Source organism: Danio aesculapii, chromosome 11 (assembly GCF_903798145.1).
Source record: "Danio aesculapii chromosome 11, fDanAes4.1, whole genome shotgun sequence".
NCBI lineage: Eukaryota > Metazoa > Chordata > Actinopteri > Cypriniformes > Danionidae > Danio > Danio aesculapii.
Window position 1 is genome coordinate 8,399,435 of NC_079445.1, and position 12,745 is coordinate 8,412,179.

The 12,745-nt window shown below is 34.2% G+C and overlaps 1 protein-coding gene across 2 annotated transcripts in view; it reads left to right on the forward strand.

Annotated features, from left to right (window-relative positions):
• Nucleotides 1-12,745, forward strand: part of LOC130236979 (inactive N-acetylated-alpha-linked acidic dipeptidase-like protein 2) — a 554,471-nt gene that overhangs the window by 289,214 nt on the left and 252,512 nt on the right. For both annotated transcript variants that reach the window (XM_056467749.1, XM_056467750.1), the window contains exon 5: nucleotides 2,751-2,889. In XM_056467749.1, coding sequence (XP_056323724.1) covers nucleotides 2,751-2,889 — 139 coding nt within the window. The remainder of the gene's footprint in view (nucleotides 1-2,750; nucleotides 2,890-12,745) is intronic.

Genomic DNA, 12,745 nt, shown 5'->3' on the forward strand with positions numbered 1-12,745 from the left:
CAATTGAAGTCAGAATTATTACCCCCCCCCCCCCCCTTTTTTTTTTCTTCTAGAGAAATTCTTATTTTTAATTAAAAAAAAAAACATTTTAAGGTAAAAATGATTAGCCTCTTTGAGCTATATATTTTTTCGATAGTCTGTAGAACAAACCATCATTATACAATAACTTGCCTAATTACCCTAACCTGCCAAGTTAACCTAATTAACCTAGCTAAGCCTTTAAATGTCAATTTAAGCTGTATAGAATTGTCTTGAAAAATATGAAGTCAATTACTGTCATCCATTAAACAGAAATTGAGGAAAAAATAAACATGGGGGCTAATAATTCAGGGGCGCTACTAATTCTGACTTCAACTGTATGTATGTGTATGCATGTGTATATATACAGTATATATATATATATATATATATATATATATATATATATATATATATATATATATATATATATATATATATATATATATATATATATATTTATTTATTTATTTATTTATTTATTTTCTGGTGCAAATACTGTTTTTTATTAGTGATGTGCATTGTAAACCACTTTATTTGTACAACTTTAAAGGCAGTTTTCTTAACCCTCAAATTGTAGATTTTCAAATAAAATGTCAATATAATTTCAAAAATATTGAATCACAATCAAATATTGCTATATCCCAACAATGAGTGCACTAATGGAACGATGTTTTTTCCACTTTTAGATATTGTATTAAACAAAACAAAATTATTATTATTATTTTTTTAGAAGACAGTTATGACTGCTTTTGTAGTCCATGGTCATATTTGAAGTCAGAATTAGTAGCCCCCCTGAATTATTAGCCCCCCTCTTTATTTTTTCCCCCAATATTTGTTTAACGGAGAGAAGATTTTTTCAACACATTTCTAAACATAACTAATTTATTTTATCTTTGCCATGATGACAGTACATACTATTTTGCTAGATATTTTTCAAGAAACTTCTATACAGCTTAAAATGACATTTAGAGTGCTTTCACACTTTGTTCAATTGCCTTGTCCGTATCCAAGTTAGATTGTCCAACCTTGCCACCTTCTCGACTGGTTTGTGTTCTGTCTTTTTTCCTTCTGAACCCCGGGACGCTTGCGTCATCAAGCTGCTGTTGTCTGTACGGATGTTGCCAGGTGACGAAAGCAAAGCGCCAAAATGAAAAGACGTCCGCACATCGTGGTCGTTCTGCTTGTACTGAATATTGGTTGTTGCTAGATCGGATACGTTTGTGGCCGGAAGTTAATGAGAATTATTTCTGTTATTTATTACATTTCACATTTATTGTATTTAATTAACGTCTACTCCCACCCCAACCCTAAACCCAACAGTCACAGTACCGTAAAAAATATTAATTATTGTTATACAGTGTCATAAAAAAATGCTGCTTTATTAATGTACATACCACACTTCCGGCCAAACGCATATCCGATCTAGACTTTACCCTGAATCTTTTGGTTTTGGAAATACAGAAAGCAACTCGCTATCTGCCGCAAAAAAACAAAACAAAAAAATTATAAATGTTCAGTATAAACCGCGATGGTTGCAGAAGCTGTTAGCAGAAGGAAACAGACAATTTAGCAGACATTATCACTGTCTTTGCCCTGGCTCATTTCCGCTTGTCAGCACGGTGCAATACGTGACACACACACACACACACACATGAATGAACGTTATGAAAACGATAGTTTGTTGTACAGTTGGCGGTTCTCTTCGGTTATTTGGTACGATTGCATAAGTGAACCAGACCAGAGGTCGCGTGAACCGTACCCTAGACCACCTCACTCGGGTGACTCGGGAAACGTCACGGTTTGTGGGTGCGCACCCGAGTTCAGAAGACAAGTTCAAAATAGCTAAACGTACAGTATGAAAGCACTCTTAAAGGCAGGGCCAGCGTGTCCATAAAGGCGACTTAACCTAGACCTGCTTATGGTGGTAGATGGATTAAAACACCATTTACCCATATCACATAAATGGTTAACTACTGTATATGCGACAAACAAAACATAATTTCATTTTTAATAATAATTGTATTTATTATGACACTGCTTCTTTTCAATAGGTTAAGGTAAAAGAAAAGACTTAAAGACTGAAATAAAAAAGAAATACTTTTAAACTATTCAGGAGCCAAATGCAATGACTGACAGGTAAAATTTACTTCTCTCTGTTTCAAGTTTAAAGCAAACTTGAATGCAAGAAGAAAAAATTATTATCAGACATACTGTGAAAATGTCCTTGCTCTGTTAAACATAATTTGGGAAATATAAAAAAAATAATAATAAATCAGAGGGGGCTTATAATTTTGACTTCAACTGTATATGTGGACTGTTTTACATCTAAAAATATTCAGCCTTACATTTTATGTAAAAGAAGTGATGGTGCATTTGAGTATTAGTAGACTGTCTGCTTAATATCTATTGATACTACTCCTTTAACAGACATTTAACTGCCTATAAGAAACTTTGCAAGTACATGTCAACTTAAACTAACCCTAACCCCAACCTTAACCCCAACCTGACAGTCCACTTACAATATACTGAAAATTGGTTGGCATGTAGATGCAATGTATCTTAAATTCAACAAACGGGCCATCAAAATAAAGTGTGACCTTACTTATTTATAATGATGTTGTTGTAATAATGTTTCACAATTTTACTTATGCATAATTACAGAATTAAAAATAAAATGTGCTTATGTGGTTTATTTTGTAATTAGAGTTTGCTTTTTTTTTTCTCTTCAGCTGTCTCTGTTGGTAGAGCTGGGGTTTGCTGGCTGTCTTCTTTATGTGGATCCTTGTGATGGCTCATTTGGTTATAAAACCTTTGGGGTGACACTGAACCCAGGTGGAAACCTGCCTTTTCCAAAAGGCCCCAAAGTCGGTAAGTTCTGACCTAAAACCTGCAACTTTATTTAGCAGTTTATACATTCATCACAAACAGTTTTTAGATCATTTAAATCATTCAGACAGTGATTGTAGTGTATAAACAATGCTAAATTAGACAAGTGGAGAGAAATAAATATTTGTATTAAATTCCTTCATTTGACAGTTTAAACATATTTTTTAAGTGGCTTTGTAGACATTCTTAAATTATATAGATGTAAAAAAAATGTTTTTTGTCTTCTTTCAACATAGTAAACAACAGTAAAAAAAATAAATAATAATAAATAAATAAAATAAAGTTCTTAGGTGGTACAGTTTTACTTTCAAGACAAATACTTATAATTATGCAGATTATTTCCACAACAAGAAATAAATCACATCAAGAAACAGTCAGTGAGAAAAGCATAATTACAGCTTTTGGACATCTATTATGCCTCTTTATTTCACTACCTTTTCACTAATTAAAAATGTTCCATTGCAAACTGTACTTTTTAATGATAGAAAATAGCATTACTGACTTTTTATCTAGACTACCTCAAACTTCTGTGAATCCTTTAACAACAACAACAACAACAACAACAACAACAACAACAACAACAACAACAACAAATACAACAACAACAACAACAACAATAATAATACTAATAATACTAATAATAATAATAATAACAATAATGATGATAATAATAATACTACTACTACTAATAATAATAATAATATTAAAACGACACACACACACACACACACACAGTCGTTTTGCAGTGAAAATATACACAAATTTACATTTCTTAATTCTTCATTAAATTTTTTTTAACCTCAAAAACCATTGATCTCTGTAATTAATATAAAGGATTAGCGAAGCAAAGACAATTACACTTAACAAACACTTAACAAGTGTTCACGGCTTACCCTATAAAGTAATTTAAGATTGTATATGTTCAAAATAAACAATACCTTCAAAAATATATCTTCAACAATAGAATTAGAAGAATGATGATAAAATAAATACATAAATATATATGATGTACTTTATTTGATCAATCAATCAGGGTTGCGTTTCCTAAACAACGACGTAACTCACGGCTGAACTATAACAGTAAGATGCATCATTTGGGAAAAGAATGATGTAGTGATGAATGTTTCTTTGTCACAGATCAATCGTTTGAACTACATTAGTTAGAATGTAAAACACCCATAATGATGCTCTAAATGTGGTGATTCTTTAGAGAAGAACCCCATAATTTTTTTGTGCAATTTATATTGTTTTACATGCAAATGCATTAAAAAATAAAATCCAACGTTGCTTTTGGTTAAAACATGCACTTGTTTTCCATATTAATTGGAATATATGTTTCCTTTGCAAATATTGACAACATTACATATTCTATTCTAAAACAATAAATTACTTACAAGAACTAACACATATTCTAACGAAAGAAGAAACAAAATTTAAATGTTATTATTTACTAGGAAATGAAAAAATCCTACTTTTATAATAATATTAGTAATATTAATGAGGATGAAGATGATGATGATTATTAATATTATTATTATTACTATTATTATTAAGTAGGATATTGTTTATTTACTTTTTGAAAAGTCTACAATTTGACACATGCCAACCACTGCAAAAATATTCTAACCAACAGGCCCATATATGGTACAGACACTTAATAAATAACCTACTATAAATTAAAAGCATTAACAAATGCTATGTTTTCACAAGCTTTGGAGACGTAATGTAAATTCCACTTTCAAATAATAGGTCACCTATAGCTTTCGTCATGAGCCACGGCTGTGTTCAAAATGACGTCAGTGTTTTTTAAAGTACACTGAAGATCGCTAAAACTAAACTGTAAAAATACTTTGAAAGCAAAACACACCTTAGAGTGATGACTTTAATGTTTTTTTATCATTCCAAGTTTAACTGTTAGAATGTTCTAAATGATTGGGGCATAGGGGGATAACTGGGAATAGAACACAGCCAGGAACAATGTTTCTAACTATTGCTAGTAGTTAGAAACATAGAGGTCTAGTTGCAAGCATACAAGTTTGCGAATCAGTTTGTGAATGTTCGTTGGAATGATGGATTTGTGAAATGTCAAATGAACGATTAGTTGGCTAACGATGGTTTTCGGAAATGCACCCCAGCTTTGTAGAACGAAAGAAGAAACGAAATTTAAATTGTATTTTTTACTAGGAAATGAAAATATCCTACTTTTATAATAATATTAATAATATTAATGAGGATGAGGATGATGATGATGAGGATGATTATTATTTTTATTATTATTGTTATTATTATTATTAAGTAGGGTATTGTTTGTTTACTTTTTGAAAAGTCTACAATTTGACACATGCCAACCACTGCAAAAATATTCTAACCAACAGGCCCATGTCATATATGGTACAGATACTTAATAAATAACCTACTATAAATTAAAAGCATTAACAAATGCTATGTTTTTTTTTTTTTTTTTTGTTTTCACAAGCTTTGGAGACGTAATGTAAATTCCACTTTCAAATAATAGGTCACCTATAGCTTTCGTCATGAGCCACGGCTGTGTTCAAAATGACATCAGTGTTTTCAAAGTGCACTGAAGATCGCTAAAACTGAAGTGTAAAAATACTTTGAAAGCAAAACACACCTAAGAGTGATGACTTTAATGTTTTTTTATCATTCCAAGTTTAACTGTTAGAATGTTCTAAATGATTGGGGCATAGGGGGATAACTGGGAATAGAACACAGCCAGGAACAATGTTTCTAACTATTGCTAGTAGTTAGAAACATAGAGGTCTAGTTGCAAGCATACAAGTTTGCGAATCAGTTTGCGAATGTTCGTTGGAATGATGGATTTGTGAAATGCCAAATGAACGATAAGTTGGCTAACGATGGTTTTCGAAAATGCACCCCAGCTTTGTAGAACGAAAGAAGAAACGAAATTTAAATTGTATTATTTACTAGGAAATGAAAATATCCTACTTTTATTATAATATTAATAATATTAATGAGGATCAGGATGATGATGATGAGGATGATGATTATTATTATTATTATTGTTATTATTATTATTAAGTAGGATATTGTTTATTTACTTTTTGAAAAGTCTACAATTTGACACATGCCAACCACTGCAAAAATATTCTAACCAACAGGCCCATGTCATATATGGTACAGATACTTAATAAATAACCTACTATAAATTAAAAGCATTAACAAATGCTATGTTTTTTTTTTTTTTTTGTTGTTTTCACAAGCTTTGGAGACGTAATGTAAATTCCACTTTCAAATAATAGGTCACCTATAGCTTTCGTCATGAGCCACGGCTGTGTTCAAAATGACATCAGTGTTTTCAAAGTGCACTGAAGATCGCTAAAACTGAACTGTAAAAATACTTTGAAAGCAAAACACACCTAAGAGTGATGACTTTAATGTTTTTTTATCATTCCAAGTTTAACTGTTAGAATGTTCTAAATGATTGGGGCATAGGGGGATAACTGGGAATAGAACACAGCCAGGAACAATGTTTCTAACTATTGCTAGTAGTTAGAAACATAGAGGTCTAGTTGCAAGCATACAAGTTTGCGAATCAGTTTGCGAATGTTCGTTGGAATGATGGATTTGTGAAATGCCAAATGAACGATAAGTTGGCTAACGATGGTTTTCGGAAATGCACCCCAGCTTTGTAGAACGAAAGAAGAAACGAAATTTAAATTGTATTATTTACTAGGAAATGAAAATATCCTACTTTTATTATAATATTAATAATATTAATGAGGATGAGGATGATGATGATGAGGATGATTATTATTTTTATTATTATTGTTATTATTATTATTAAGTAGGGTATTGTTTATTTACTTTTTGAAAAGTCTACAATTTGACACATGCCAACCACTGCAAAAATATTCTAACCAACAGGCCCATGTCATATATGGTACAGATACTTAATAAATAACCTACTATAAATTAAAAGCATTAACAAATGCTATGTTTTCACAAGCTTTGGAGACGTAATGTAAATTCCACTTTCAAATAATAGGTCACCTATAGCTTTGGTCATGAGCCACGGCTGTGTTCAAAATGACATCAGTGTTTTCAAAGTGCACTGAAGATCGCTAAAACTGAACTGTAAAAATACTTTGAAAGCAAAACACCCCTAAGAGAGATGACTTTAATGTTTTATATTTTTTAAATAATTCCAAAAATAACTGTTAGAATGTTTTGAATGAATAGGGCATAGAGGGGATAACTGGGAATATAACACAGCCAGGAACTATGTTTCTAACTACAGCTAGTAGTTAGAAACATAGAGGTCTAGTTGCAAGCATACAAGTTTGCGAAGCAGTTTGCGAATGTTCGTTGGAATGATGGATTTGTGAAATGCCAAATGAACGATAAGTTGGCTAACGATGGTTTTCGGAAATGCACCCCAGCTTTGTAGTTCTACTGAATTGCACTGTTTTGCTCAGCATAAAATTACAGAGCTTTCATTAAAAAAGCTAAGCATTTTGACGTCTAAAGACAGATCATTGGGATATTTAGAGCAATACATTTTATGTATATACATTCTAGTTCTGTGTAATAGTCTTGTATACCATCCAAAACATACCAAACTTCTAGATATGTAAAACTGAGCTGCTTAATGCCATGTATCCTCTCTATAAATCAGATGGGTCATTAAATGTTTTTATGTTTCAATTAGCCTAAAATAACAAATCATCCGAGCATACAGTTCATCATTTACAGTACATTATTTGCATCTGTTGCATCTGTTAGATGTTTAGCGATTGATACAATGCACTAGGCTAGTTCAAACAGACTTTGGCTGAATGTGCACAACACCACATGATGTGGGTCACACACTGAGAACTCTAAAAGCTGGATTTATACTTTCACCAGACTTCGCAGATATATTTTTTAAAGATTTTTATATCATTTGGTTGACCTAGCATATTTTCTGGTGCTCACTCTGTCACTACTGGTGGATTCCACCGTGTGTGATGTACAGAGAGCAGATAAATGGAAATGCGCAATGTAGAGACAGAATATACATGCCATCATGTAAATGAGATAAATAACTTGAGGCTATTTTGTGTGTTTAATAAAATAGCAATGTAAAGAACTTTTAACCAATCCCTTTGTTGTGCTAAAATTCTGTATACACCATCCACTGTTCAGGTCAAAAATTACTTGCCTTTACTAAACCTTTAAAATAAAGCAGCAGGGACAACCGTTAATACGTACACTAAATGTGTACAACCTTCTTAAAAACATGAAAACTGACAATTAGGTTCACCGTGAGGTGATGGGGTTGCCATCTAATATATTTGTGGGGCAAAACATTGTTTTTCATGATGCTGACTATTTAGCTTTAGTGTTTGCATGCAAACATGCAGCTGTCCATGGTGATGAAAATCAACAATGGCCGTGCTGCTGTCTGTGATTGTAGCATCATGCATGTGTGGGCTGTCCATGGTTCTGAATTTCAGCGACAATGTCTGCATGTAAAACATGCTTCTGTCTGGGGTGCTAAAATCAAACGTCCTGTTTTTTTTAAGGTGATCAAAGAGTTTTGAAAATTGGTACAAATGTGAAATAAAGCTGCAGAAAAGGAGGGAACGTGGAGACAAAAACGGAGTCACAGCTTCAGACAGTTTTATTTAGCTTTCATTGACATCAAAGCCTGTCCCAAATGCATGTTGCAGTTCGCCATCACACACAACTAAATGAATTTTACAGTTTCACAAGCTCAACATACATTACACGAATGCATACGTTTTTCATGCGCTCCATGATTTAATGCACATTTAGACAGCCATTTGATTTTGTTCTCTGTTTTGAAAATATATACAGTATGAATGAGCTGTAGCATCTTTAACAACTTCGATCGGTTGCATCAAGGAACTATAAATGAAGAACATAAATTGTGTTTGTTTTGAAGATGTCTGAGCATTTGAAGGATTTTGGGTGCCACAATATTAAATTGTTTATTAAAACTTGCTTTTTTTAACTGAATACAGTATATTTTTGAAGGTTTCAGTTTTCTTTAATTGATTCCTGTTTTTGTGTCAGTATTTTGTGATTCATGTTTTTTTTTCTCGTTTATTTATGCTTTTGAATTGCATTATTGGACCTTGATCTTTATTCCAACATCTTTTAACCTTGAAAAGTTTTTAAAAAGTGACTTTTATTAACATTTTAATTAGTTTAGAATGATATATTGTCTGGCTTGGGGTTGTGTATTGCATTAAAAAACCTTGTAATAAACCGCCAGTACATCTTCTGCTACTTTACAGACTCATTTCTCTATATAGTATTTATTATATTATTTCAAACTTAAATATCAATAAAAGTCACTTTGTTAAACAGTAGAGGAGCATTTTCAACAACAAAAGTCAAATAGGTGCATGGATATAAAATGCACATACAAATAGATGGATGTAAACAGCCACTAATGATTGTGGCATATTGCAAGTGTAAATCCTTTAATGTGTGCTGTCCATAGTGCTGAAATCAACTGTGCTTGTGTGTGAGTTGCTTATGCTTGCTGTCCATGGTCCCGAAACCAAAACTACATGTATTTAAGTGTGCTACCCATGGCAGAAGACCTCAGTGCAGCCCTGGCTGACCCTGGCTCTCTGTAGCACAGGATCACTGGGACGTGTCATTACTGGAGTGATAGCATGGGCTTACAGCAGGCCGCAGAGTCAGGGCACGACGGGGCCTGCAAACAGATGTCTTAGCAGATGTTTCGTGCCTGTTCTTTCTTCAGCAAAGCCCTTTTTCGGAGCACTCAGCAGGGTGCAAGTGTCTGTTCAAGTTGCTGAAAGCTCTGTGGTTGTCTATAAGAGCATAAATTATTCAGCTGGACTTTCGTCCTTGTGATTGTGTTGTTTGGCAATGAGAAAATATATGTGATATGCTCTGCCAGCACACAATAGCAGAAGTCAGACTCTCGTCGTTTTATGCTGTCTTTGTGAGCCATTATAGTTTGCCAAATATTCTTGGACTTTTGTGTTTCTCTCTGTGTGCTTGTTATATTACATGATTAGCAGATATATGACATTGAATTAAAAAATAAATAAATAATTTAGCAATAGACTAGAGATACGGATTGGTGTTTGCTGATCAAATATTTCATGAGCCATTATCCAATTAGGAATATTAATGATAATGGATATTATTAATGAACTATGAATAAAATAATACACACAGTTAGGTCCATATTCACACAGCCATATTACCCTGCAGCCCAAGACTGGCTACACACTGAAGCTAAGCAGGGCTGAGCCTGGTCAGTACCTAGATGGGAGACCACATGGGAAAACTAGGTTGCTGTTGGAAGTGTTGTTAGAGAGGCCAGCAGGGGGCGCTCAACCTGTGGTCTGTGTGAGTCCTAATGCCCCAGTAAAAAGTGAAGGGGACACTATACTGTCAGTGGGTGCCGTCTTTCGGATGAGACGTTAAACCGAGGTCCTGACTCTCTGTGGTCATTAAAAATCCCATGGCACTTCTCGTAAAAGAGCAGGGTTGTAATCCCGGTGTCCTGGCAAAAGTCCCTCAATTGGCCCTTATAATCATGGCCTCCAAATCATCCCCATCCACCGAATTGGCTCTATCACTGTCTCTCCACTCCACCAATAGCTGGTGTGTGGTGAGCGCACTGGCGCCGTTGTCCTGTGGCTGCCGTCACATCATCCAAGTGGATGTTGCACACTGGTGTTGGATAACATTCCACAGAGAGACCCTCCTCATGATTGTGAAGCGATTTGGGTGTATGGTCATACACAATAAATGTGCTATATAAAATATAAAATGCACATGACATTACATTACATAAATATTTGGACATCGACACAATTCTAACATTTTTGGCTCTATACACCAACACAATTGATTTGAAATGAAACGAAAATGATGTGCTTTAACTGCAGACTTTCAGCTTTAATTTGATTATTTGAGCATTTACATCCAAATCAGGTGAACACTGTAGGAATTACAACAGTTTGCATATGTGCCTCCCACTTGTTAAGAGTCCAAAAGTAATTGGACTGAATAATAATAATAAATCAAACTTTCACTTTTTAATACTTGGTTGCAAATCCTTTGCAGTCAATTATAGCCTGAATTATAGAACGCATACACTGTAAAAAATGCAGGGTTCCACACAATTCATTCATATTGTCCAAACACAAATTGATTAAGGTAACTTAACAAATTTATGTGGATTGAACATAAAAAATAAGTTGTGCCAATGAAATCTCAAGAATTGTGTTGTTTTAGCTCATTTTAAATAAGTAGTTTGAACGAGCAAAAAAAAAATAAATGTTTTGAGTGTAGACATCACTAGATGCTGGGTTTTATTTCTGGTAGTTCTCTGCCAGGCCTCTACAGAAACTGTCTTCAGTTTCTGATTGTTCTTGGGGCATTTTCCCTTCAGTTTTGTCTTCAGCAATTGAAATGCAAGCTCGATCATATTCAGGTCAGGTGATTGACTTGGCCATTGCATAACATTCCACTTCTTTCCTTTCACAAAACGCTTTGGGTCATTCTCCATTCTCTGCACTGTGAAGAAGCGTCCAATGAGTTCTGAGTTATTTGGCTTAATATGAGCGCAAAGTATTAAAACACTTCAGAATTCATCCTGCTGCTTTTGTCAGCAGTCATATAATCAATGAATCCAACAGAGCCAGTTCCATTGACAGCCATTCTTGCCCACTCCATGACACTACTACCACCATGCTTCACTGCTTAGGATCATGAGCAGATCCTTTCCTTCTCCATACTCATCTCTTCCCATCACTCTGGTACAAGTTGATCTTGATCTCATCTGTCCATAGGATGTTGTTCCAGCACTGTGAAGGCTTTTTTAGAAATCCAATCTGACCTTGCTTTTTTGGAGGCTCACCACAGGTTTACATCTTGTGCTGAACCCTCTGTATTCCCTCTGGTGTAGCCTTCTCTTGATTGTTGACTTTGACACACATACACCTACCTCCCAGAGAGTGTTCTTGATCTGGCCAACTGTAGTAAATGGTTTTCTTCACCAGGGAAAGAATTCTTTGGTCGTCCACCACAGTTGTTTTCCATGGTCCTCCAAATCTTTTGGTGTTGCTGAGCTCACTGGTGCATTCTTTCTTTTTAAGAATGTTCCAAACAGTTGTTTTGGCCATGCCTGATGTTTTTGCTACCTCTCTGATGGGTTTGTTTTGTTTTTTCAGCGTAATGATGGCTTGCTTGACTAATAGTGACAGCTCTTTGGATCTCACCTTGAGAGTTGACAGTAACAGATTCCAAATGAAAATAGCACACTTGAAATTAACTCTGAACCTTTTATCTGCTTATTGTAAGTGAAATAATGAGGGAATAACACACACCTGACAATGAAACAGCTTAGAAGCCAATTGTCCAATTACTTTTGGAGACACATATGCAAACTATTGTAGCTCCTACACTGTTCATTTCACTGTTGTGTAATTTCAAATCGATTGTGTTGGTTATTAGAGCCAAAAATTTTAGAATTGTCGATGTCCAGATATTTATGGACCTAACTGTATACATTTAAAGCTATCCATCAACACAACCACCCACCCACCCACCTACTTACCAATTCATCCATTTATCCATCTATCAATTTGTTTGCCTGTCAGTCTGCCTAGCTTATTTTTTTCTCTAAGCAAGTAGTTTTTAGAACTTTTCTTTGTTTATGCTTAATTATCATGTGTATATTATCATCTGTGTTGTTTGCATTTTAATTTGAAATCTCTTTGTTGTACTGGCACACTACCTACTGAGACAGACAAAGTTAAATCAAAGCAGGGGCCCTTGATAACATGTTCCTGCTTAGTCC